Genomic DNA, 27,992 nt, shown 5'->3' on the forward strand with positions numbered 1-27,992 from the left:
CTACATTGGGTCTACTTCCTTGTGAAGAAAGGCTGATATGGAGAGGGACGTGTGGAATAGCCTGTTACCACTACAACTCGACTTTAGATAGGTAGTTGATTAAGGATGGAAAATTAAACTGTATCATATAATGTAGACTCAAAAAAACATCTTCATAGCACGAAAGAAAAAATGTTAAAACTTGTAAACATTAGAATTATTATTTTTCCTACTGAGATAGCAGAAGGAGTTTTTAGATTTGGGTCAGTGAAGAAATGAATGTCACTAAGCATTACTTCAGATAAATGTCAGTCATAGTTTTTCTTTGTGTTTGGTGCACATGAAAGGCCTGGAGGCTGGAAATTTCAACTGGAAAATGCTAAGCTTTAATTTTTTTGATACCATTTTGAGGATACATTGGTCAGGCATAATATTATGACCACTTTCCTAGTATTGTGTAGGTCTCCTTTGTGCCTCATCAGAGAATGGACATGGGTCTTCTGAGGTTGTCCTGTGGTGTCTGGAAAAAGGATGGGTCCTATGGGTTGAGGGGAGAAACCTACTTGAACAGTTTGGGATATAGTGAATTTGGAGGCCAGTGCAACATCTTCTGTTGTTTTTCATGTTTTTTTTTAGTTGTTCCTAAACCACTTTTGTGTGTGTGTCTGTATCAGGCTGCCTGCATTGGATAATAGTTGAGAAATTATTATTTAGTTCAGGTGGAAATGAAAGAGCCAAAGTCAGAGAAAGCTAAATGGGAGATGTAGCTGAAAGCTATTTATTTTTTATACCTTCACAAGATTGTAGAATCGCGTGTAGCCATAAAATGTAGCTGCCATGCTGAAGTTCATCTAAGCACAGAGAGAGACATAACACATTGTTAATTCAGGTTAATCATTTAATAATTTTATGTATTTTATCAAACACACCGTGGAAGGCATGATGGGCGATTTGTCCTCCAGACTGTAAGGTGTCAGCATAGAGTCGATGTGGTGAATGATTCCATTACTTGTGATATAATCACTCTTCACAATTCTTGATCTGTTGTTGATCACGACCGAACCCTGCAGGGGGAGAGAAAGATGCAGAACACTTTGTTGTGTTCCCAAACAATCAACCAGCCAAACATACCTAAAATAAATGACAACTGATTTCATCTTTTCAAAATTTAGACTCAAATCAAGAAGCTTCTCCAGTTTTAAATGAGTGGTAGGAGGTTGGGGATTAAATAGACCCCTTCACAACTTGTAAACTGTGACTTTTTTGAGGGGTGGGGCTTAGCTGGAGGCAAAACATCTCAAACACTATAGCCTGTAAATGTGGGTTAGCATATTTCAACAACTGTTTCGACTGTTTTGGCTGGCAGGACGAGGAAAACGCATATTCTAGAGAATAGACTAATAACCTCACTCCCTGAGACGTGAGTGTTATTTTAAAAACTTAACTGATGGGACTGTATTCACCTACCCCTACACTCTCAATCACTGGATGAACGAATTAACCAAAGGAGGACACAGGGGGCGATGTCTGCGCTGTCTTATCAAGATATTACAAGAAATAAGCGGAACTACTTTGTTGTGTCCTGTCAAAGATACAACACATATCAAAGATATTACAAGAAATAACTGTGTTGTGTTAGCTAGCGGTTAGCATTAGCCATAACATGTAACAAGAATCCCCCAAGTAATTAATCATATGACTAATTTAACGTAATTTCAGTCACAATTTAGTCTAACCCATTCTGTTATCTGGGCTGAAACTGATGATGCATTACATATTACATCTTATCTGATATGAAGTGTGCCATGGTTGATTATTGTCTCACTCCAATCCTTTCTTTTAATCGCCAAAGTCAAACCAAAGTTGTCTACGACTGGCAGTGGCTGGCAATAACCTGAAATATTAAAATGCATTCGCTGCTCTCACCAAATCAACCACAGCTACACTGACAGTCAAACGTTTGGACACAAAAATTATCTGTTTTTAAGGACAGCACAGTAACTAATAAAAGTGGATGGTTGCAACAGAGCTAATAGGGTATGGGATATTCTCATGTTCTTGACTCCTGCTGTGAAGAAAAAATTTCAGATTAGATGTTAATTAATTGATGCCACTTTTAAATGACAGTGCGACCAGGTCGTCAATGTCCACCACAAGTTAATTAGACACAACCTGTTTAGAGACTCGTTTCAAGACTCCAGGGAGCAAGTGACAGTCAGAGCTCTTCATTCAAGCATCTCATCAATTTCACGAGCACAAAGTAAAAATGGATTTATAAACCTACATTTGCTTGTGATCGCTCATTACTTTAGTTATTTTTGAAAACATAACATTATGATGAGGGAGTGTGTGTTACCTGCTGCAGGCTGATGTGCAGCATGTGTCCAGACACGGAGACAAGACGTTGTGTGGTTTTGAGGTCACTGAAGGTCAAAGTCTCACAGGAAACAAAGTGATAACGAACCAGATCGTAAAGACGACCATTCTGCTTCCATTTGTCAGTCTATACAAACACAAAATGATGTACAGACCAAAAGTGGCTTATTAGTTAACATTTTCACTAAACATATAAAATAAAGAGGACTCTAAATATGAAAGAAAAGACTCAAGAGTTGTCAGGTTCTGGTCAAAATAAGTAATAACAAGCAATAGTTGTTGCACTCACAGTAGAAGTTTCATTGGTTTCCTTTACAGGGACGAAGACAGTGAATGGTCCACTACCATAAAGACCAGAAGAGTCTGAAATCTGTGAAATGTAAAGTGTGAAGTGAAATGTAACTCATAGAGTTATAATGTTATGAGAGCAGGAGAATAAAGTTATGCCAGTGATGACTGCTGTCTTCAGAGAGATGAGTGCGCTGGCAAAATATATGAGGTATCAAAAGCAGATTTGAGAATTCTGCAAAACTCTTATATAGGAAATGATAAATGTAAGCAGTGAAGATTGGGTCAGTAAGTGGGGCCAGGACTACAGATCAGAAACATGAAACTCCACAGTTCAGAAACATGCAGCTCTGTAGATCAGAAATATAGAACATCCACAGATCAGAAACAAGCAGCTCTGTGGTTCAAAAATGTGCAGATTTGCAATTCAGAAACATGCACCTCCACTCCAGAGACACTTACAGAAATGAATAAATGCTTAGATAGCGAAAGAGCGGAAAAGGATGATTCTTTAGTGCATCATGGGAGGTCCTGCAACAGCATGCATGTGTGCCAACAAATCACAGCTTAAGTTTACACACTCACTGATAACATTTGACGAAAGAAAGCATTCTCTGTCTGTCGATACAACTCCTGTAAGACAGAAAACACGTTGTCCTGTGAGTGGGTGGGGTAGGGGAGCAGTGGGAAGTCAAATGTCAGGGGATTGTGGCTCACATTGTGTGTGGTTCCTCTGCAATCAAAGCCATCCCCCACATGGTTTCTGTGGCAGGTGCAGTTCCTTTGACCTCCACCCAAGTACTCGCAGTGAGCATACCTACTGCACCCACCATTGTTCTGCACACAAATACAACATGTATCTTAAAATCATAATACACAAGAGCCCTGCAAGTTTCATTTATATATATATGTGTGTGTGTGTGTATATATATACACATAAGTAAGAATCCTGTTCTAGGTAGACCCCTGTGGCTGACTTGTGGCTGTGGTTGATTAGCTTAAAGAACCAGTGAATGGGAAATGTGACGAAAATAAATAAATGACAAGGTTCAAAGTACACACAGAAGGATGATGTGATTTTTCATCTCGTCTAGAATAGTATTTTTTGCTGTCATGGTACGTTCAAGTCAACTTTTTGGCCCAGGGACCTGAGGCAACATCACAGTCACTCTTCATTAGTTCTTTGATGTCCTGGCTTTTGTACGAGCTTAAAGAAGAACAGGGCAGCTTCTCTGGAAGTAATTCTAGTGGCATGCTGTAGCTTTGTGTATGTTTGGTTAGTGTTTGTGCTGTTTTCTCTCTCCCTTGTGCTTCCCTCAGGTATGGCCCTCCTCTTTCCTGAAGCAGGTGGTTGAGCACAGCTGTTACCACTTGCTCATCAAGGTTGGAATTACAAGGACTGGGGGAGAAACTGCAATAGGTGCCAGCAGGTCGCAATAATATTGTGTGTGAATCTTACTTCAGTCAGAAGGTGTTATCACTTTTTGTTCTTCTTCTCATAAAAATAAACAATTCCATCTTTATCGGCGTAAGTAACCTACACAGCTCAAACTGACTTTGACTGTGCTCTTTCTACTGCCTTTGTTCTATCTTCCCCTGATGAGCAAATGGATATAGGTACACTTGATCACCTGCTGCAGGGTGGGAAGCACAAGAAATGGGCAGAACACTCCATTGTGAATATAGTTCACCAAAACAGTTGGTGAATTAATACTTATTATTGTCCATTTTAAAAACCAAACCATTAAATAACTACTGGCAATGATGGCCGATTTCACCTGTGTTCGGACCAAGAGTTATTTGATCACACCGCTAAAACTACAACTCAGCCAGCAGATGGCGGTATTTTGTAGTCGTCATTCAAAAGGAGCAACCAGACAAGCAACTATTAGCTGGGAGGCTAGGACAAGTTACAGACTGTCGTAAAAAATGACCTGACCTGTTTATTATGTGTGAATTATCTTGTGCAAATGTTTGTGGATCTGAAAGTTCAGATGAGAAGAAGATTATGAGTCTTCTATGCATCCTTTGAACTTTGTCATTTTGTCTACTTTTGTCGCTATCTAGCTGCGTAGAGACACCTGTTTCCATAGCATTTCCTTGGTCTACAGAAATACATTTAAGATAAAAATAATATAAAAGTTACTTCTTCTCTAACATCAGTGTTTCCCATTCAAAAGTAAGTGAAAACACGAGTGTGTGTCTTGTATCAGAAGAGTATAGAGCAAATGTCCCATTTATACGTACATTTCTGCAGGGGTTGACCGGGTAACAGAACCTCCCTGGTCCTTGGAAACCCAGCTGACACCTGCAGGACGTCTGGGGACGACAACAAAGCAGAGAGAGAAAATAGTCAGTCAGGAAAACAGCCAATCGCTTCATCCATCTATCGCCTCCCTCCCTATAACCACAGCCACAAATCAAATAATCACTTCTTCTTCTTCACTTCTGTTGGGAAAGCAAACACGTGTTTCCTTACAACTTGGGCATACAAATTCATAAATCAAGTGCCTGTAGAAAGGTTTTTAAAACTGTGATGGATTCTAAGCAGGCCTGTTTTGAACACTACCAAGGTTTTATACATAAGGAAATAATCCTGCCAAATTAGTAAGACTTCGATTATCTAGATGCCTTACTCAGAGCAGCCAATCAGGAACGGGGAAAATTCAACTTTAGCAACATATTATTAATCATTTCAAATAATTATAGCTGAAGACTCATGTTATCAAATCATGTCAGCTACGTTATCTTTATGTTTCTATTGTGTTGCAGAGAGTGACTTGGTTCAAACATCATAATCATATTTACACATAAAACATGTTCAATGCATCTAACAGAGTAATTTTTTCTCTGTTTGAGAGTTAAAAGCTGAGTTTGACAGTTGAGGGTGAGCAGGGAATAATTTGCATGATGATAAATCTGCACATGGTAATGAGGCAAAAGTGCTTTAGTTTTATCTAAATAATTTAGAAATACGATTAATGAGAAGTGAGAGTTTGAGGGGGTTGAATGCTTGTGTACAGCACACACTTCAGTTTGAATAGTGGTGCCTGAAGTTCAGGGCCACAGAGCACTTTTCATTAGCTGATTTGAAACAAGGGGTGGGGACTGCACAGGTCACGCTAGCTCAGCTAATGTCATTGACTCTATATATCTGTGGCTAGCGAGAGCTAACTCACGTTTCATTCAATAATTGCGTGATGAATGGAGTTCACTATCTGGCTAGTCTGCGATTCAGAAGTTTACCACCTGAACAGAAGTTAGAGATAAAAGGTTTAGGACCACACTGACTGGAGGTTTTAATCATTTCTCAAGAGGGACAAGACAAAACTAGGTAATTCGACCAGGAGTGGTTTAAGAAGAAAATCTGGTTAACCAGGAGCTGTCAAAAAGGTGCTTGGAATTTATAATCTAGTTTACATATTGTTTGAATTATAATGGAAATGCATAACTGGCAATACATGTGTGGGTGTGTGTGTATTGATTTCTGTATATTTGGTGTGCGCCATTCAGGCTATGAGTGCATTGCCTTTTTTTTTTTTAAATTTTTTATTGTTGTGTCATTGTTTCGATCATCATTGGCACAGTGGTGTGGCGGTGATGCCTTTAAGTGAGAAGGTCCGGGTTTGAGTCTGACTCGGGCCTTTGTGGGGGGTGTTTGCAAGTTGCGTGGGTTTTCTCTGGCTACTGTGTTTTTATTGTGATGGCATTGGTTATGGTATTTCTGGACTACACCATAAGATTTTCCTGCGTGGCCCCACCAGAATTTCATAACAAAAATCACCACTGTATGTGACATAAGTGACTTTGTAGTTAACACTGGCCCCCAGTCTTTTTCCCTCATAACTGTGAAGTTTTGTCCAGATTAAAAGCAAGTTACCAGCTGTAAACCAGACAACAGAAGCAAACGTAGGGAACTGGAAACAAAGGCAGTCAGTGTTTTGTAAATTATGTGTCACAAGATGGTAGTAATATAGAAAAACATCCACAGCATGTGCTAATAAGTAGTGCAGAGATAACACATTTAACATCACACTCCACAGAAATGTGACATTTTGATAGTGGACAGTGTTGACATACAATGTTGGGGCCTGCTCTGATACACTCTGCTGACTTGTGGCAGCCTCCATTGTCGACAAGACAGCCATCAATCTCTGTGGACAGACAAAGGGTTGAAAATATATTTCTATTTGTTTTATATATTCATTCAGACAGGTGTTTATTTTAACACCACCATGCACGTTTGTTCTAAGGCTAAATTTAAAAAAACGTCTTTCAGATTAGGTCTCACTGTCTTGTGTCTCTGTTATTAAAGGATTACAACATATTAAAGAATATTTAAGGGCTTGAATTTAGAAGTTAATGATTTCAGGGTTCAGATGTAGCGGTTACACACCCACGCAGACGACCCCATCTCCAGTGTAACCCTCTTTACACGTACAGGTCCTCTCTCCGGCTGAGATTTTAGTACAGACTGCAAACTCTGAACATCCGCCATTTAACCTGCTGCACAAATCCAGCTCTGAGAGAGAGAGGGGGGGGGTACAAAAAAGACAGCAATTGTATTTGTGTTTGTAATTGTGTTTGATGTCTAATTTTTGTGTATGTTTTTACCTTTACAGTAAGTTCCATTTCCTTCATATCCAGCCACACACAGACAGGCAGGAGCTGACCCTTGTGGCCCCGTTATACAGCTGCAAAACAGGACAAACTGTTAAATATGTAAACTCTGTCTGAAAGCAGCTATTAACACAGTCTTCCATTGCAAATTATATTTGTGAATGTTGCCACGTGGACTCGGGAAAGAGGAGTAATGAAATCTGATTATAAAATCCATCATAGCCTCACAGATATTCTGCTTTCTAGTCTCAAACACATTGAAAGAAAGAATAACAATAGAACTATAGGATATTCTTTAGATTCAAAACAAATAGGAAATTGGTCACTAATTCCTCACTAGCACTGCTCTGCTGAGACTAAGCAGCAGCTGCGCTCAGATTGTTGAACACATGGCACTCTCTGTATTTAATACAACGTGCATCGTCGACAAATGCTTCAGCAAGTTGGTTGTGTTGCTGCCTTTGCTTGAAATTACAGTGAGATTGGGGAGACTGATTTGAGATGATAGAAAGGCAACAGTAACTCTAATAACCACTCGTTGCAGAATACTATCTCTGAACGCACATGCTGAACCTTGAAGAAGATGGGCTACAGCAGCAGAAGACAATACCAGGTGCCACTCATGACATGACAATGAGTTCACTGCACTCCAATGGCCTCCACAGTCACCAGATCTCAGTCCAATAGAGGAACCTTTGGGATGTGGTGGAACGGGAGATTCGCATCATAGAGCCGATGGGTGCAACCGACAAATCTGCTGCAACTGCGTGATGCCATCATGTTAATATGGACCAAAATCTCTGAGGAATGTTTCCAACACCTTGTTGAAAGTATGTCACGAAGAATTAAGACAGTTGTGAAGGCAAAAGGGGGTCCAACCTTTTACTAGCACGGTGTACCTAATAAAGTGGCCGGTGAGTGTATAATCATGCCATATAGCTTAGCTACAAGTAAAGCAGAATTGTCAAATGCCTGACATTGTCAACAGAACTGGAGCATCTAAAGGGCTTGTTAAAATTCAATTTACACCTGAGCACCTTGTGCGGTCTATGAGTAAAATAAGTTTGAAAAAAAAAGGATTCTCATACCTTAAGAGGTCAAAAAAACAGATGTTCACCTGTTATCAGTCATTGTTATTTAATGCCATCTACTGGCCTGTGGTATTTTTTGCAGTTTTCAGCTGAGCACAGACAAGCAAGACTGTCACTGGTGCCTTTCTTTCTCAGAGTGATTACACATCATGACACACACACTAACAGAGGACTTACTTTGCATTCTCGTCACACACACCTCCACAGGCGTCATCCTTGATTTCTGACAGACACATGAACATAAATTTTAAGTGATAACAGGTAACAGAAACATTTGACTATTTGCTGTATGTGAGTATACGGAAGTCTTACCTGCAGAGCAGGAAGTTCCTTTCCAGCCTTTATAACACACACATCTGCCACTACCTGCCAGACCATCCTCACACTTCCCGTGGTCACACACACACTCTGCAACACACATGTCAAAAAATCACTCATCTCCTCATGGGCTACACAGAATGGTTTGTTAGCTGACTTGTTGAAGATGTAGCTTAATAAAATTAATGACTGTATTAATGACCAGTCAAACCTTTTTGTAATCAGTTGTTTTATAGGTTGTCAGCCTCAGGTGTTTTTAGTCTCTGTTAATATTAACTTAATGGAGCCCTGCAGGTTTGTTAGGTAGACATGTGTATTAGTGTCACACAATTGTTAGCTTGTTAGCCTTACAGGGTGTGTTTGTGTTGACTTCATAGGATTACTAGCTCCATATGCATATGTGTGTACAAGCCTCATGAAATCATGGACTCGTTGAATTATAAGTATAGGTTCATTTTATAAATTGTTGTTCTCAAGTGTTTTTTTGTTTGTTTTTCTCTTCTTCTCTTTCTTTTAGCTAGCATCACATGCATGTTAGTGGCATATGTTTCTTAGCTTGTTAGGTTTATTAGCTTCATATATGTGTTACTATCACAGGTTTGTTTGCCTCATAGGGTTCACTGGCTGTAGGTTTGTCGTTGGATTACTTGTCACACAGTTTTGTTTAAAGTTGTATCACAGGTCATTTGTGATGAGATATGTTTCAACGAAAGCTAAACATCACAGTTTTTGTCTGTGTTAACACATTTAAACCAGTTCAGTTTTGTTTACCTTTTCTCTGTCCCATTTATAGTCACTTAATAACTTAATAATGTGATCTGGGTTCGACTTAAAGAGTCGTTAGAGTTTCTGTCCCCATTTAAGTCAAAAACCACGAGGTTTTAATAGTGTTAAAGTGGTCAGTCGAAATGAGTAACGCCCACTTGTGAGAGATACACAATATGGCTGGCAGAGAGTGTGGAGGAGTATTTCTAATGTGTGTGTGTGTGTGTGTGTGTGTGTGTGTGTGTGTGTGTGTGTTGCTCACTGGAGGAGCAGTTAACTCCGTATCGTCCCGGCTCACAGTCCTCGCACGCAGTGCCATGGAAACCCTCGTAGCAACGGCACTCACCATTGCCATGGTTACCATCCTGACACTCCCCATGACCGGAGCACCAGTTGCCATCATCTCCCGGGCATTTGAAGCACTCATGCCCATAGAACCCAGGGCAGCAAGAGTGGTCCTGAAGGACAGATGTGACAATAATATTATCATAACTTTTATTATTATCATTATTATTTCATTCTTTTCAGACCTGAATTTGGATCTTCAGTTATTGATGGCTTTTCTATCATTCAGACATCACCAGATAACAAAAAATGTCCTCTCACAATAACAAAACTGATTCCTATTGTGCGTCAAAAAAATCACTACTGGTTAAGTTTGTTCATTTGAAATGAATTTTCAACATGGCAGAACTAAAAGTACAGTAGTAGCATCAAACCGTTGTGACCCGAAGACATTTGATGACACAGCCCGCCACAGACTTCCTCCTTGATCCAATCCGCTTCCTATATCTACAGTTAGATCGCATGTTGGCCGGAAACTGTGCTCTGATCTGGAATAGGACACAAACAAAGCAGATAGTATAATATTCATATGAGATGAGATAATATCTGATAACAGTCACACACGTAACATATTTTTATTAACCCGGTCCTTCCAATCGCTTGTGTGTGAAAGTTTGGTCTGATTTGCAAATTTGAGGTAATATTTGAGGGTGTGAATGATGTGTTTTGAAATAAGCTACACAGGTGTTTGTGCAACTGCGCCCACTCCATGTAGACTAAGAGCTTTCTTACTGGTTTGTAGCTGAAGAGGCATCGAGGTGGCCCATCACAGTCTGAACATCGTCCCTGGAGAAAGATAAAGTGACAGAGCCTCTGTTCAGATCTGGTGGTAAATCCTGAGTAAAGCTTGAATTACAAGTGTGACACAGCCACAACACACCGAGGACACATTTACACATGTGATTATTCAGACCACTTATGACTACATTATATCAGCAGCGTGAACACACAATGCAAACACTGTGACATAACTGTGTGCGTGTATTCTGATCTTTGAGCGGGTTTATAAAATAATATCAAAATATGATATGAAATAAATAAGCAATTTATTTAGCGAATGAAATAATGTAACATGTTTTCAGTGAGTGAGAAAGACTTCACGGCTTGTCTCACAATTTCATATCATATTCACACAGTCCAGCTCCGTTCGTATGTTCAGGTCTCGAGTGGCGACTTGAAACACATGTTTTGGTGCATTTTAATGCTAAAACTACTTCATCTTCTTTATTCGGGTTGACTTCCTATGTCTTACATGAGCAGTGAAGTCCATATATCCTCAAGTGATGGAATAAAAGTCTAATCTCTGCAGTCGTCTGAAGGCAGCAGGACATTATGTGATGTGAGAAGTGCTGTGTCAGATTGCAGCCATTTCAAAGACAATAAAAACAACCACACAAACCTCTACACAATTGGTTAGAGTGATGGGTAGAGAGTGCATTTATTCATGACCACACAGTGCAATCTACATTCACCCTCATCTTGCATCTTACTGCTGCATGAACGGCAAATAAGCACTTCATCAAAATCAAATTCCCCCATTCATTCATTTTTCCATTTGTCTACCCATCGATCCATGGATGCATCCTTATTCCATTTCCCTTCTCCATACTTACATTGACCTGCAGGTTGATCTGTTTGGAGCATCTGTTGCGGCGGACTTTGAGGACCTGAGGAAGGACTATAATCACGCCGTACTGTGTCTCATGGAAACTGCCGTCAATAGGAACATCATTCACGAATGTCTGGAGGACAAGAGGAGGAGAAGCTAATCAGATCCCTGATTGTGTGTTTCATCACTACTCAAAAATATTGCAATATTGCAGGTACTGTTACCTGGTTTTTGTCGTTTAAGTGAAACTGGACCTGGTAGTCGCTGCTGAGCAGTGTGCTTTTCAAAATGCCGTCATAAAGGTGGTTAGGGAAGACCAGCTCGTTGGGAATCACATGGTACTTGAAAACATCAGAATCCTGGACAGAGGTTAAAAGACCATTCTAGTTTATTCTTATGCCTCTCAGTCTGTTGTTTGTTGGTTGCAGTCAAGCTGGAGATTACATCCATGTCTGTCCAGGCATTTATAAATATCTTTATATATACAGTACATATTGAAAGACTTTAAATGAATTTTGCATTTTGCAGAAAGTGATAAATGCATTTTTATCTGTCTGTTTCTAATCTACGTTTGTGGGGATTTCATTCTGGTTTTCAGGGTTTCCGGTTCTGTGTTATTCTGCTTATAATGGAGGTTTTTCAGTGGATCACATCATTGACCTACCATGATGGAGGAGTTAGTCCTGCTGAGGTACTGCTTGATGGCCTCATCTGTTGGCAGCAGGAGGGTGAAATCAACACCACTCAGAGCCTCTGACAAGTTGTACATCTGTGAGGAAATACACACACAAAAATATAATAACATCATCAAATAAAGAGATTGGATCAAAACACACAATGAAGGAATAACAAACTGATTCAGACAAACATCTTACTGGGCAGTACTGTCTGAACAGAGTGAAATTGGTGGAGGAGTTCAGGAAGGCCATCAGGGAGGGAGGATCGGGGGGGAGGTCTGATCGTGGAGGTGCCAGAATCTGTCAACAACCAGATAGACAAACGTTGCATATACAGAGTAATTCATTGATGGATGTAAACAGTCGTTTGTTATGTCGTTACAGTTTTTTTGCTTGATCAGTTTTACCTATTTGCTGTGAAATTTTCTGTGGAGAGGATAATTACTTCAAACTTAAATGACCCTCTGACCTGTCATCTATCTAAGCTAAACTTTAAATTTACATGCACAGACACACATCTCCACCACTGGAAAGGCTCTAAACACTGCTGAAGCACCAGTAAAGACATATACCCGATCTATGATGTGGATGTAGCCGTTGATTGCAGGCATGTTGTGGGTGAGGATGGAGGCATTACCAATGCGGGTCACCTGGAACAAAACAAAATACGTTTGTACAGCTGGAATTCATCTTGCTCTGAACTGAAATTCTGTCAAGTGTGATAGATTATTGGGTTATTTTGCTTGATTTACACCTTCTACATCTGAGACTGTATAATGTGTACTGTGTCTTAACAACAACGGGTCGGCTAAATGGATGTAGACAAATGTCCTTTGTGTTGTTGTTCTAGGAGGCACTGTTTTAAAGATAATGCACATATTAGACATATTTCACAACATCCTAGTGAACTAGTGACCACACTTCGCAGGGCTTATTAAGTCCACCTAAAAGTGTAGTCACCCAACCGGTCAGTCCAATTTTCTTACCCCACTGCTGTTGTTGATCTCCCATTGGGTGGGGGTGTTGAGGGTAGGAACTCTGCTACCCACCAGTTTGTCCAGATCTTCAAGAGAGTAAATCCCCTGTAAGAAGTGGGCCCTGAAACGAGGATGGGCAAATGGAAGCAGTTAGGACTCATTTCACTGACCCATACTGTTCCAAGATATTCAGCTAATTTTTTTATATAGCGTCAATACAAATCTAAATTGGGTCTCAGCCCTTTGCAAAAACCCAGAGCCTGAAACCCCTAGAACAAGAAAGGAGATGGTTGGGAAGTAAAAACTTCATTTAAACAGGAAAAAATCCTTATAGGGATCCATTTGTTCCACAGGCCAGCAGCTAGTTAGAAAGCCATCTGTAAAATGATAATTTTTGGAAAATCCTGTGTTTTGTACAGAGTCTGTTATATGCAATGCTGTAGGCAGAGGACAGTACAAACTAAGATCATAGTCAGATGGTTTAAGTTAATAAAAAACATCTCCTCTTCAATGATGTGTTACTTTGTGTTGAATGTGACACAGACCTCAGCTTTCTCACATGCCAGCCTAAAGCTACAGCGTCTTCACACAGAAAGCTAAGGTTACCTGGGGTAACCTGAAGTTTTCATCACTTTAACTAAGGCTGCAATGAAGCTGTCAAGTACTTGGACATCTATGGTTGATTTAAACTTGCGCTGGTGTAAGCGTCTGTACTTTTGCGCTGCTGCGTCGGCAACGTTCTGATGGCTGTAGACAGCTGTGTTGTTTCAGCTTCAAATGATGGTGGAACTGAACTGAATAGATCATGTTGGAGCCAATAAATGTTGACGCTTAGGATTTGTGATGTGCAGGAGACAGAAGGGGAAAAAGGACAAGTTTTTGTGCTTTTCCAACCACTGAGAGACATGGATGGAGAAATGCATTCTGGGCCAATCACAGTGGTTGTGGTCTGCGTTGCTGCATTGTGCAGTTACATACTATATCTGGAGAGGGGCATCTGAGGCTACGCTGAACCACAAATCTGTCTTGACCAGTTTTCCTCAGTTTCTAGTTTTCTGTTATTTTTCTGTGATGGTCACACAGATATAAGAACAATGTGGATGCACAGATTTCGTGAGTTTATGTGAGGTCACTGACCGCAGGAAGTGAGGAAGGTGGTGTCGGCTGGTCCAGAACGCGTCATCGGCTGAACTCAAGTTCTTCAGAGCTTCTCTGGATGGAACCAACACAGTGATGTTGCCACTCAGGTCCTTGGGGGAGTTACTGAACTTCTAAACACAGACAAAAAGCAACTTGTGTTATTGTATCTATCTTCTAGAAATACTGCAGCAGCTTCATCTACATTATTTACAGATTTATAGTCTGGATTTCAATACTAATCTTATGTTTACATTTAGATTCACTTCATTAACCTCACATAGGAGCAACAGGACTTTGCAGTAAGTGTTGATTCCTACACACCTGGATCAGCCGGTGGAAATTGTACAGCTTTGGGTTCATGTCCAGCTCCTACAAACAAATACATTATTAGTATTTTATTACAGTAGCGCTGTTTATGTATTCAGATTACTCTACTTACTATTTTGAATAAATAACATGTAGTCTTTTCACCTGTCTGATTATTGCTTTTCTTTTGTTAACAAACAACAAGGCAGGAGGCCTCATTTACACTCAATCTGAAATAAATCTTGGTGTCATTCTTAAATCATTTTACTAATAAACAAAAGTCAAACAATATTGATGTCCAGCAGAGTGTCATGATTCTGTCTGTATCTTCCATGTTTTGAGTTTGATATTGATTTTGTTAAGTTTCTTAGCTTCCTGTTTGGTGTAACTCCCTGTGCTTTCCTTTGATTGCTTGTCGGTTTCTCCTTGTGTGCACCGCCCTCATTAGTTTCACCTGTTTCTTGTCTTCCCTCTGCCTGTGTGTGTATTTATAGCCCTGCCTTTCCCTTTGTTCCCTGTTGCGTTGTTTTTGTCCCCATGTTTTTTTGCCCCCAAGTCATGATTCCATGTTCTTCTTCATATTTTCACTTTTATGTCGCATTCATATCTTGTAGTTTTTTGCTTTGTGTTTTCAGAGTTTCCTGCTATGCCTGCAGGCTGCAGTGTCTTTTTCTTTCCTTTTGTTAATCATTAAATAATTTTTGTTTGAACTCCGGCACTTAGGTCAATTGTAAAGACCGCTGCACAGACATAGATATTTTGTTGTAATCTTTACAAGTGAGCAATATAATTTTTATTATATTTAAGGTCAAGAATGCCCTAAAGTCTTAATGCCATATCTGATAATACACTATGTGGTGCATTAAACAAACCATATCCCTCCCTGGAAAAAAAACCCCAAATAATAACCACCACATCTCATCTCATCTTCCATACCGCTTGATCTTCACTATGGTCGTGGTTGCTGGAGCATCATTGGATGAGAGGCAGGGTACACCCTGGACAGGTCGCCATCCTATCGCAGGGCTAACACAGGGAAAAACCATTCGCACTCACATTTATACCTATAGGGTCAATTTAGAGTCACCAATCAGCCTAAAGAGCATATCTTTGGAGGTGGGAGGAAACCGGAGTACCTGGAGAAAACCCACGCGGACAGAAGGAGAACAAACTCCACCCAGAAGGGAGACATCAGCGCTAACCACCACAGCGTTTTTTAATTTATAATAGAATTAACATAATATTTACAATAATTCATAAGTTGATATTTTTATGATTTCAAATTTTTCCTTGGTTTTGTTTCACTATGGACATGACTGCCATTTTTTCTACTGCACAACTGAATATTTACATCCATCAGTGATCCATAGCAGATGTTTCCATTTCCAGCATAGCCCTCAGGACAGGTGCAGGTGTGAGGTCCGCCCTCCTTCAACTCACATTTTGCCTGAAAAACAAAATAACTTTCACAAAAACTAATTTAACCCCCGACAACTGCAGCTGCAATATCGCAAACAAAGATCAAATCTCATATGAAGAAAAAGGATACTTAAAAACAGTAACACAACAAGACAGAAGAGTCAGTATTTGAACTCATTAGCTTGTGGTCAGCATCTACGATTCACTGTTGCTTCCTCATCTGTTGTTTGAGGTAAACTAAGACTCTAGAGGGTACTCTAGGTCAGGGGTCTTCAACGTTTCAGGCCAAGCACCCCCAAACTAAGGGGAGGATTAAGCAGGGACCCCCTACCTAATATATGAGTTCTATATTAAACTCAGCCCAGTGCTGTTTATAAATATACATTATTATTATCATTTTGCATTCAGTATTAAGTTTTTACAAATAATACACAGGTTCAAATATATATATATTTCAAACATGTGCAACAGTAGAGTTGCAGTAACGTCTTCTGACTCCATTTATCCCTTTACTAAAATATGTTGGATTTCAGGTTATTTCAAGATATTTAAATTTGTGGGGGAAAATAATAATAAGAATTATTTCCCCTCTACAGTACCTCCCCCTACGGGTGGCAGACGCCCTGTTGAAGACCTATGTTAGAGTCATTATGTAGCCATTTGTGATATGGGATGCGTTTCAAAGATAAATGCTCAACACCCCAGTTTTTACCCACGTTAATAACTTTTAAACCAGTTCAGTTTGTTTGTTTACCTGTTCATCAAGTTTCCACAACAGATGTAGTTTGTTAGACCTGCGGTTTTATGTTTCCATTCCAATTTATCACCTGACTGTCCTAACACAACGATTTAGACTGCAGTGAAATACCATGTGTAGTGTTAAAGTGGTCAGTCTAAACGAGTAACGCCCCCTTGTGGCAGATATACAATATAGCTGACAGAAAAGGCTCATCAATGTTTCAGTGTGGAGGAGTGTGTGTGTGTGTGTGTGTGTTTGTGTGTGTGTGTGTGTGTGTGTGTGTGTTTGTGTGTGTGTGTGTGTGTGTGTGTGTGTGTGTGTGTGTGTGTGTGTGTGTGTGTGTGTGTTAGTACCAGGTCATGGCAGCCTCCATTATTTACGAGGCAGGGGTTGATGAGGTCACACACGTTGCCATTCCCCATGTAACCAGTTTTACAAGTACACTCACTCTGCAAACACAAAAATTAGATATTCTGAGGACAAAACGTTCACTTGATGTCAAGGGTCATGATGTTAGGCCTGATCAGTGTATATTACACTAGCTAAAACAGAGTAAAACAAAACAAAATCTGCCACTGCAAGAAGAATCATTATTGTTTCATTATGAATCTTAAAGTGTAAATAACCTGTCCAGGTCCGATGTATCTACAGAGAGCGTTGGGACTGCAGCCTCCTCGACTCTCTAGTTCACAGTTATTAATCTCCATACACGCTTTGCCATCACCTGTCCAGCCCTCGGCACACACACACGACACATTACCTGGACCCACATAGATACACTCAGCCTGCAGAGAAACAGAGATAGGAGGATGTGTTTGTTAAGGCAGTTTTTAGTCTCATTCTGTTATGTATTACTGTTACTAATACTGATAACAAACAGTATTATGTTGAACAATGGTGGGTCACAGCATCTGCCTATAAAAAACACGTACTCTGACGCATTTAAATGTACATATGTGCAGGGTTAACATTTATTCAGGAATACTAAACCTGGATGGTTGATAGGAAGTAGTACAGCATACTAGTGCAGTGTACAGTAAAATAGAAAAAAGAAAAATGCACACAGAAAGCCTGAAAATAATTTAAAATTAGATTCCAGCCTAGAAAGCAACATTCTATAAAAATAATTTCATCTTAATTGTGAACTACGTTCATTAGGTGTCCTGGGGTCATCTATGTTCATCTGTAATGATGCACCACATAGCATACAATTATGATATTTTTCTGGGAACGCCCCTTTCTGCTGAGCCAATCCAATGGAGTCCTGAGGCTTCAGTCCATTGGAAATGATCATCTGATCATGTTTTTTGATCTACTGAAGTATTTTGGTGGTGATAATGATTGGTGGCTGATCGTCCTTAATGTAAGACACTTCAAACAATACACTTCAAATACATGACATTTTAATTACTTCCCAGTTGATAATCTAAAATATTCTTAAATTTATAAGGATGTGGCAGATTATTTGATAGATTTGAAGGAGAAGGTTCTAGTATTTTTTGTATTATTATATTATAATGACTATAGTTAGCAACAATAGTATTGAGGAACACAGTTCGTCTTACATTGGTGTCGCAGCCTCCCCGACTGTTCTTCAGGCAGAGGTTGATGGCTGTACAGGAGTGACCATCACCGTCATATCCATCCTTACACACACATCTAGAGCCAGAAATGAGAAGTTGAACGAATAAAACAGGTTTCAGTTAAAAAGTAGATCATGAATAACCAGAAACACAAAATATAATGCTATATTATTGTACAGGAGGAATCATCAGGAGCCACATTCACTCATGCAGGTCCACACCTTTCTTGCTATGCTGTTATCGTTGTCATGGCGATGACACATCTCAGTGCGAGCATCCTCTCTCTGCTCTAGAAATCTCTTATTCCCAATTAAAAGATTTGATTCTGGCATACAATTCATGTAAAGTGACGTGTCCACCTTTCTTTAGGTGTGATACAGACATCCTACACAATCAAACATTTAGCATGACTAAGGCTAATGGGAATATCTATAAAGAGTTACAGGTGTTTGGCCGGTAATCAATGAGTAAACAGAAATGAACACATTAAATCAGTGCATCCAACAGGTGTTGAAATTAGTTATTCTGATCTACGGAGGACAAGCCCACATTTCAGAAAGGTAAACTAACACAGATGTACGGCATGTATGGCATTCACGTGGATGTTACTTAGATTGACCCTGACATTGTTGATGACAAGGAAAACCCACCCCAAAGTAACATGACTCCTCTCATCTGTGTATTTTCAGTCAACCATCAAAATCGTCCTTCGATGCTCACTATCAATAAGCTACTGATAAAGGATTATTCTTTGTCTAATTCTATTACAGTAGCTAAAATATGGCTTAAAAGATTGAAAGTAAATCAGTAGACGTAGCAGCGCTGTCTTACATGGTGTTCAGTCCCGTGTGTGTGCAGTATGCGTGGATGTGACAGTGCTCCAGGAGTCCATCAGAGTTGCAGGGCGTGGCCGTCTTGTCACAGTTGTCACCGGAGTATCCCTCCAAGCAGGAGCCTCTCCGACACACACCACCGCTGCCTGGACGGTTATCGCACACGCCATGGACACAGCGACAGTCTGAAGAAACACAAACACATCACAATTTCAGGTTGATCAAGAATAGTTAGAACAAAACACGACGGACCTTTGTTTTTCTATTTATTATCTATTGTATGCACAGATATTTACCCCCTGCTTTCCATGCACTGGTGCAAAGAGTGTCACATTTCAATAGTACAAATGATACAATTAAAATAATTAATTTAAATTTTGACTTGAATTTTGATTTAAATAACTGAGAAATACTACTGGAAGAGTAAAACTAAACCAGGTAGTGTTTAGCACACTGTCGCCCTTTAAGTTGTAATAAAACATTTTTTACCTTTTCTCATGAAATGATTTTGACAATGGGATTCATAAAAGTAGGAATGTGTTTGAAAACAAAATTATTCAAACTTTATGGGCGAAAGTGTATTTAAGGTGCCCAATGTGAAAACTGCTTAAGTGTCAGTGAAGAGGAGCTTTTACCTTCATCGCAGTTTTCTCCATGCTTGTTAGAATCTGCACAAATGTGGCAAGCAATGCCCCGCAAGCCGGGCTGACAGCTGCATGAGCCGTTGCCAGTGATACCATCAGAGCACTGTATGTATGTAAAATAAACATCACATCAGTTGAGTTGAGAGACATGACAGAAGACACAGTTACGGCTGTGTGAGTGTTACTTACTATTCCTTTATCATAGCAGGGATGCTGGAAACCTCCAATACAGGGTTTACAGTCCGGGCCATAGAAACCTTTACAACACTCGGGCACCTGTCAAAACAACACATAAACAAGATACACACATTCACTGAATGTTTCGAAAGCGAGAGAAAAACAATCCACCGTATCATCCCTGGAAGCAGCAAAGCACAGTTGGGCCACTTGGAACTGGTTGGTTGGAACTGCTTTTATTTTAATGCAAAAGACACATAATGACACATCAGTCCTCTTTTGAAAACTGCTACTGCTCATTATAGTTATCCCATGAATCGTGAATCAGTTTAAAAGGGACTCATTTGTCGATGTGAGTAGATCAAGTTATGAACAAAGACCAAAACAAGTTCTGTGAAGCTAAGATGAAATGCAAAAATTGTCTGACATTTAACTTTTGTTGTTTTGTTTTTGCGTTGTCGTCACATGAGCCACTCTAATTTCTAATTTACTTCCAGTTTCTGACTTGTCCACTGCATGCTTAAGGTGACTATGGGATTCATTTTATGTTATTTCAGTGTCAGTATTGCACTGGAAAAGTGAAACAAAAGTGGAAAATTGTTTAAATAAAGTCTGCACGTGGCAAAAACCACTGATTCCTTATAATGTCTGTGTAGTTAATTTTACTGAAATTCTCAACACCTTTTCATTTCAAGATCACCATTCGTAGACCATTAGACGAGGTTAACTCTCACCTGTCTGGTGGTATTGCAGTATTTCGCGCAGCCTTTACTGGGAGTTGGTTTGAGAGGAGAGGTGACATATTCACAGCCAGTCAAATGATAATCCTAAAGAGAGACAAACACAGGCCCGTTGCATTCTGTTCACTTTGCTTTTTAATGGGAACAGCTATGACCAGTTGCATTGAGAGTTATGTTTTTACCAATTCAACGGTGCCTGCTGGACACTCAGTTTCATAGAGGTAACTGCAGTGAACACATGGACCCTGAAAAAATCATATTAACACTTGTTAGTTACTGGTTATTGTCTGTGGGAAGAGATCACGAATGTGATGATGTTGGCTGGAGTCATATTTCCATCACATGTACGGCCCACACTACTTTCTAAGAGTTAAAATAATCAGATGATAGAAAAAATGAGGAAAATGCAAACAACGTGATGCACCATTTGGGTTTAAATCATCATCAAACAGTTTCAAAAACAACATACGCCCACACCAGTTTGTTTCCACAAGTCCTTCTATCCACATTTAAACATGGCCACATATCTGCATCTGGAGCAACTTCCTGTCATTTGAACGTGATGTTTATTACAATAGTTTGAGTGAGAGAAAGTATTGAGTTACAGCCTTGTCTCAGAACAGACACCAAGTTCATCTTATTTTAAGTGTTTAAAGAGTATAAAGATGTAGTGTGTGTGTGTGTGTGTGTGTGTGTGTGTCAAAGTGGGGAGGGAGTGCGGTGTAAATTAGACCCTGCCGAGCTTTAATAGCATTACCACTGTATGGGAAACACTCTTCTTTATTTTATCTCTCTCTCTGAAATGATCAGTTCAATCAGGAAAATGATTTCCACTTTAACCATTCAAATGTCCTTGCTGTCAAATTTCTACTCTACTCAATACATTTCTACTCTTTTGTTTTCAGATGTTCTTTTAGTTTGAACTTCCGCAACCATTCACCCCATTCATGTCTAGTCTTCACATCCAGCTTTATCCTCTTACCACCAACACTATGGCAACATATTAAATTGTTTCAAACTGAGTGTGTCTCTTGTGAGTCTGAGTTGACTCCCCCCCCTCCCTCTTCTCACCACAGTGATCTTGCTCTCAATGACGTCACAGCGATGAGGCAGGATGGGAAGGATGGAGGGCGGATACAGCAGCCCATCAATCATGTGTATGATCCCATTGGATGCAACAATGTTGGTACTTGCCAAACGGATGCCCTTCTCACCCAAGAGGATGTTGCCCTGGAGGGTGAAGAGGGGAGATGGCATTTGTTAAAAGAAGCTGCTTGAATAAGTCAGGAAACATGTCAATCCAGGACAGATGCCGAAGAACCAAAGAGAGACACTTACGTCATCGGACACAGTGATGGTGACCTTCTGATTTGCCATCGTCTGAATCTCTGGAAGAGTTGCCAACTCGTCAGCTGTCAGCTAGAGACAAAAATAACTACTTAGTGCTGTCGAAACTATTACTGCCTTAATGATCGTGGAGAAGAAAGAAGCACAACGGAGGAGTGTTAGATAAATATTTATGTGTAGGGGTAGCATCTTACCACAGCCTGGGAGAAAACATGGTGTCTGAGGAGTTCCTGAAGTTTATGTTTGGCCTTGAAAAAACAAACAAAAAAAAAAGCAAAATACTTCCACGTTATTAGGAAATTACTGAACATTTGATTCAGATTAAAGTAAATACATATGAGCTGCTAAAAAGGTTTAAATCATCAATATCTTACATCATTCAGCATGTACAGGATGCTGCCATCTCGTGCTCGGTCCACAGCCTGGTTGGTCGGGACAAACACAGTGAGCGGCCCGGGACCGCGCAGAGGGGGAGGAGACCCGCAGTTCTACAAACACACATAAACTTAACTCAATTTATAGAGCACTTTAAAACAGCCACAGCCAAAACAAAGTAAAAGAATGAGAACATTAAGGGCATAAAACAAACAATTAAGAACAATAGAAGCAATAAAATAAAAACACTAAAAGCACTAAACAAGAGCAGGGTCTCATGCTGAGTTGAAAGCCAAGGAATAAAAATGGATTTTACTGGATGGATTTTCACTGATTCCATATGAGACCAGTTTCTAAAATGATGAGTACTTAGGAGCAGAAAAAGATACTCACATCAACCAAAGAAAGGAAGCGGTTGTACTTTCCATCCTTAGTCAAAATCTCTGCAATTGTCTTGTCAGCAAACTTGACACAAGAAAAAGTAAAATTAGTTGACACACACGTATCATGAAACCTTTATTTTGTACTTTTTAGGAGGGGGGTGGCTTTATCTCACCTTTTCATCTCGGGCAGGGCTGTCTGAAAGTGTGTTCGTGATTGGCTGGTCTATGATGTGGATGATGCCGTTGGCTGCCGGCAGGTCTTGCTGGATGACAGTGTACAGTCTGCTGGGGTCGTCCATCAGGATGAACCTCTAATACGAGAGAGAGGACAAGAGAGAGTACTACTTACACATTGTGAAATTAAGACTCCAGGTTCAGACATTTCTCTTTTTTTTCTAAAGTTAAGGCGTAGTGACGTTTTCATGTGAAAATGTATATGACAGAGGCAAAACTGAGAGATCACAGTTTGTATAGTACTCCCAGGACTGTAGGAAACAGATTTTCATATTTAGGATACAGTCAGAAGAAAACGCTGTATACGCCTATTAAATTAAAACACTTTAGTTGTTATATATCTGGAGAAATCTGAAATAACACCTATGATTTCTAGGACCACAACTGTGACAGAAAACAACTCTGTATATAGCAGTACGTGTACAAAGATACACAGACGCCTTCAAACCTGGACAAATGAATCATCACTCATCATTAGTCTAATTTACCCAATAATTACGATTTGTTGTAAGATAGACCACTTAATTTATTATTATTTATATATATTTTTTTCAATGTGTAGTAACGGGACCATAAGAGCAGCATTGTTCTTATTGGCCTACCCTGTATAAGGTCAAATGAATGAATGTATAGTTAGATATAAGAAGTCCAACACCTCCATTAAATCAGTTGATTTTTGTTTAGCAGTTCAACCCTATCACAATTTGTATTTTTAAAACGACAGCCTTTGCAATGTGACTGACATAAAATGTGACACAAGATAAAAAGTGTACAATGATTTTCTTGCATAAGTGTGAGCATGTGAATTTAAAAAAATGAAAAGGAGGCATTTGAATAAGTGTTTGAAAACAGTAAAAGAGACAGATTTTATGTCAGCCCTATTTTTATAATAATATATATAATCATATTTGCCTTCGAAATGACTGTAGTTTGTTCATGTTGACTGGAAGACATTGATGGACCACAACTTGAAGTCTTACATTGTCCCATTTCAAATTTGACAGCAACACTACAGAAAGTTAGTATTTTACACAGCTGGCAAAAGCCAAACAGTGCTATTTGGACTCTAATGAAAACGTACACTTACAGGCCTGGTGTTTGTGTGGTGTAAATATATAACAATATGGACACACCAGCGCACAGGGAAAAATGCTTACGGCGTAACCCCCTGCGCCGTAGCTACACATGTTGAGTGGCTCGGTACTGTGCCTCAGAGTTCTGGGAACACCACTTGTCAACTTGCGTATCATTGTTTTCAGAAATTCATTAGCTATTCAGTGTGCCACTCACCAGTAAAGTGTGCTGCGACTGACTTAAGCTTCATACGAAAGAGTAAGAGCAGGTACCTTTTGCTCACCAGCCACTGGTATCACCGTGTAGCCAATACATCCAAGATAACTTAAGTTACCATTGAGAATATGTGGAAAATACGTGCCTCTAACGATGACTGTGAAAGTTTGCTGCAGCGAAAATAGTGCCTTTATAGATCAAATCAAATGCATGGTGTGGACTAGCTACTTTACTGGATGACATTTACTGAGCCCTTGGCAGTGTAACAGGACCTTCTTGGAGAGTTATCTACTTCAAGAATGCAATGAGGCTCAATAGATGAGTCATACACATTTTTGTGTTTGCGACTGGTCTGACATGTTTACTGAGTCTGCACTTATGATTGTATCCTGAAATGGAATGCATCGTTATCACCTCAGCTTTCCAATGATGGATAACATGTGTTGACACGTAGTCAGGGGGCTGAGATAATCCCCTGTTTTGGCACGAAAATAGCCAACAAGGGTTTAACATGAGTAATGAGTGAGTAATATTTTTTACTCACAGTACGTTTTAGTTTTTAAGCTGTCAAAATACTACCTCTAACTTTATCACATTTACTGAGGACAGCGCAGTGTTACAGAAAAACAGGAAGACAAAGCTCCACCTACTCTATGACTCAACAGAAAAACAGGAAGTACAGCTGATTATTTCTTGTTCCTGATAGAAGACGCAAACTGAGAGAAAGAGGATAAGATCCCACTTCAAACTAAAAATACCACAGCTACAGCTTCAAGTGGAAACAATGGGAACTCTGGGAAAGCTGGAAAAGAAATATACTTTTACTTCAACCTGTTGCAGATTCCACATTATCATCTGACAGAGCCACAAGTGAAAGAGAAAGTAAATGACGAGGAACTTTCTAGACCAACTTTGCTGTGAGTTTTCTGTGTTTTTAAGCTTCACTTAAAGACAAAATGTCTTCCACTTCAGAGTATGATCTTTCTTGCCCTGTCTGCCATGACATCTTCAAAGACCCCGTCGTCCTGTCGTGCAGCCACAGCTTCTGTAGGGACTGTTTGCAGGAATGGTGGAAGGGGAAAATAACAAACGACTGTCCATGCTGCAAGAGAAAATCCTCAAAGAGAGAACCCCCTTGTAACCTGGCATTAAAGAATCTGTGTGAGACCTTCTTACTGGAAAGAAACCAGAGAGCTGCTGATGCCATTTGTAGTCTGCACTCTGAGAAACTCAAGATCTTCTGTCTGGACCACCAGGAGCCAGTGTGTGTCATCTGTCGAGATTCAAAAATGCACAACAACCACAAGTTCCGACCCATTGATGAGGCTGCACAGGATCACAGACAGGAAATCCAGTGCCTTCTGAAGCCCTTAAAAGAGAAATTGGAACTCTTTGAAAAAGTTAAAGAAAAATGCAATCAAACAGAAAAACACATTAAAGTCCAGGCCCAACAAACAGAGGGGCAAATTAAGGAGCAGTTCAAGAAGCTTCACCAGTTTCTACAAGAAGAAGAGAAGGTCAGGATTGCAGCTCTAAGGGAGGAAGAGGAGAAGAAGTGTCGGATGATGAAGGAGAAGATTGATGGTCTCAGCAGAGATATAGCAGCTCTGTCCAACACAATTAAAATCTCAGAGAAGGAGCTGAAAGCTGAAGACATCTCATTCCTCAAAAACTACAAGGCTGCAGTGAGAAGAATCCAGCAACGTCCTGTTCCACATGATCCACAGCTGGTCTCAGGGGCTCTGATAGATGCGGTAAAACACCTGGGGAATCTAACCTTCAACATCTGGAACAAAATGAAGAAGATGGTGTCATACACCCCTGTGCTTCTGGATCCTAACACTGCCGACCCAGAACTCATTGTGTCTGAAGATCTAAGCAGCGTAAGATCTGGAAAGCGACAACAGCTTCCACAAAATCCAGAGAGGACCAAGTTTACCTGCTCCGTCATCAACTCTGTGGGATACAGTTCTGGAACACACGTCTGGGATGTTGACGTTGGAGACAACACGGACTGGGAACTGGGCGTGTTGAGAGAGTTTGTCCAAACAAGTGGACAGTTACAGTCTGGATTGTGGAGAATTTTGTTCTCTAATGGTAAATTCTCGGCATTCTCAACGTCAGACCCAGAGAAGGAGCTATCAGTAAATAAGCTGAAAAGGATCAGAGTTCACCTGGACTTTGAGAGAGGAAAATTGGCTTTTCTGGATCTTGACACCAACACAAACATACACTCCTTCGCCCACCGCTTCACTGGCACCCTGTTTCCTTACATCTACACTGAGAACCCTCTCCCACTGAAGATTTTACCAGTAAATGTCTCTGTAGCGGTGGAAAAGCACAGGTAGGAGGGATACGACGATACATTTTATAGTTGATTGGGAAACAGGATTTGAAGGTCTTTCATATATATTAAAGTTTTATGGTGATGGTATTGTGATAAATTATTCAAACATTTTGGGACTGGACTATATCAAACAATGGGAAATCTTTTCAATACGTGATTAGACCAACTAACAGGAGGAACAGTTATGTACAAAAGTGGGCCAGAATGGTTTTTCATCTATATTTTGGCTCTTAGAAAGCTGTTTAAAGACCAAAGTTGTCTGCATCCACCTGTTAGAAGTCTGTCCTGTGAGACAAATCTCAAGAGATAGTGCACATGAGAGGAACATTGAAAACATGACAGAAGCTACAACCCTGAGAACATCATCCGGCCTGAAAACTGATTATAGTGATATAGTATGGCGACTGCCAAGAGCTGCACAAAAGAAAAGCCATATGCAAGATGTGTCAACTAGAGGTACTCTACGAAATATCTCTAATCAAACTGATATTTGATTTAGGAAATCAGTAAACAGCCTTTGCGGCTTCTGAAGAGGCGCTTGTCACTGCTGCATATCTGTGACAACTTAACAACTTAGTGTTCATTAATAAATCTGAACTGACTTAATCTGAGCGACTACAGGACTCAAAATCCTACGTTGCACATCTGACACTGTTAAATATATTTTGGTATTGATATGTTGATTTGTGGTACAAGAACAAGACTTACATGAGAAAATTAACTTAGCTGCATAGCACATGGAGTTGTTCTGAAGTGTATTAAGATACCAGCACTGGGATCTCAGCGTAATGAGTCAAACTCATTAAATGTTTTATTTTGTCATAAAACTCAACTGTTTACATTAACAAGAGGAAAAAAAAGCAAAATGATGATGATATAGAGATTATGTAAATAAAATGTTTTTCAACCTCGGTTGTTTTTAAATATGCTTTATGAATAAACTGATTGATTGATTGAAAATGGAATTTATTAAACTTTAAACTCAAATGAATCCAAATAGATAAGTACTAATACATAAAAAATACTCAGCTTAATGTAAAATTAAGTGATGCCAGAAGGGAGACGTAGCAGACAGAGGTATTCTTAGGCACACGGTGGTGGGCAGGTTTGAAAACGTTGTAAATGCTGCTTTTAAGTGATGATGCTGATGAAGCTGTGATTATGGTTTTCCAATACAATGTTTTGTGTAGATAATAATTGAGACTGTATATCTGTGAGAAAAACCAAAGTATGAATTTTTGTGATGCTATATTAACATATGAATATCAACAATGGATGAAATGAAAATTACAAATTGTTTTCTATAGCAGTTGCTTTCGTTTTTCTGTGGCTTATTCTGATTGTGACAAATAAAAAATTTAGAAGACTTCTCATTGACTGCATATTGTAT

At 39.7% G+C, this 27,992-nt stretch overlaps 2 protein-coding genes across 2 annotated transcripts in view; one reads left to right on the forward strand and one right to left on the reverse strand.

Moving 5' to 3' along the window:
- stab1 (stabilin 1) overlaps window positions 1-27,992 on the reverse strand; it is a 62,069-nt gene that overhangs the window by 23,616 nt on the left and 10,461 nt on the right. Inside the window, exons 13-50 of the mRNA XM_047584253.1 lie at window positions 22,905-23,042; window positions 22,742-22,813; window positions 22,348-22,461; window positions 22,168-22,221; window positions 21,965-22,045; window positions 21,698-21,856; window positions 20,809-20,871; window positions 20,621-20,713; window positions 19,899-19,985; window positions 19,701-19,812; window positions 19,064-19,250; window positions 18,215-18,308; window positions 17,276-17,434; window positions 17,003-17,098; window positions 15,843-15,938; window positions 14,507-14,554; window positions 14,183-14,316; window positions 13,055-13,166; window positions 12,641-12,718; window positions 12,267-12,368; window positions 12,056-12,160; window positions 11,616-11,750; window positions 11,396-11,524; window positions 10,515-10,568; window positions 10,157-10,270; window positions 9,700-9,895; window positions 8,667-8,762; window positions 8,532-8,577; window positions 7,258-7,337; window positions 7,040-7,165; window positions 6,724-6,797; window positions 4,891-4,962; window positions 3,361-3,480; window positions 3,229-3,276; window positions 2,645-2,725; window positions 2,336-2,482; window positions 909-1,043; window positions 771-830 (exon numbers count right to left, since the gene is read on the reverse strand). Coding sequence (XP_047440209.1) covers window positions 771-830; window positions 909-1,043; window positions 2,336-2,482; window positions 2,645-2,725; window positions 3,229-3,276; window positions 3,361-3,480; window positions 4,891-4,962; window positions 6,724-6,797; window positions 7,040-7,165; window positions 7,258-7,337; window positions 8,532-8,577; window positions 8,667-8,762; window positions 9,700-9,895; window positions 10,157-10,270; window positions 10,515-10,568; window positions 11,396-11,524; window positions 11,616-11,750; window positions 12,056-12,160; window positions 12,267-12,368; window positions 12,641-12,718; window positions 13,055-13,166; window positions 14,183-14,316; window positions 14,507-14,554; window positions 15,843-15,938; window positions 17,003-17,098; window positions 17,276-17,434; window positions 18,215-18,308; window positions 19,064-19,250; window positions 19,701-19,812; window positions 19,899-19,985; window positions 20,621-20,713; window positions 20,809-20,871; window positions 21,698-21,856; window positions 21,965-22,045; window positions 22,168-22,221; window positions 22,348-22,461; window positions 22,742-22,813; window positions 22,905-23,042 — 3,897 coding nt within the window. The remainder of the gene's footprint in view (window positions 1-770; window positions 831-908; window positions 1,044-2,335; window positions 2,483-2,644; window positions 2,726-3,228; window positions 3,277-3,360; window positions 3,481-4,890; window positions 4,963-6,723; window positions 6,798-7,039; window positions 7,166-7,257; window positions 7,338-8,531; window positions 8,578-8,666; window positions 8,763-9,699; window positions 9,896-10,156; window positions 10,271-10,514; window positions 10,569-11,395; window positions 11,525-11,615; window positions 11,751-12,055; window positions 12,161-12,266; window positions 12,369-12,640; window positions 12,719-13,054; window positions 13,167-14,182; window positions 14,317-14,506; window positions 14,555-15,842; window positions 15,939-17,002; window positions 17,099-17,275; window positions 17,435-18,214; window positions 18,309-19,063; window positions 19,251-19,700; window positions 19,813-19,898; window positions 19,986-20,620; window positions 20,714-20,808; window positions 20,872-21,697; window positions 21,857-21,964; window positions 22,046-22,167; window positions 22,222-22,347; window positions 22,462-22,741; window positions 22,814-22,904; window positions 23,043-27,992) is intronic.
- Window positions 24,945-27,971, forward strand: LOC125007424 (E3 ubiquitin-protein ligase TRIM35-like). Its single transcript, XM_047584254.1, has one exon. The coding sequence runs from the start codon at window positions 25,212-25,214 to the stop codon at window positions 26,601-26,603; it is 1,392 nt and encodes a 463-aa protein (XP_047440210.1). The 5' UTR covers window positions 24,945-25,211; the 3' UTR covers window positions 26,604-27,971.

The sequence above is a fragment of the Mugil cephalus genome, chromosome 4, assembly GCF_022458985.1.
Source record: "Mugil cephalus isolate CIBA_MC_2020 chromosome 4, CIBA_Mcephalus_1.1, whole genome shotgun sequence".
Lineage (NCBI taxonomy): Eukaryota > Metazoa > Chordata > Actinopteri > Mugiliformes > Mugilidae > Mugil > Mugil cephalus.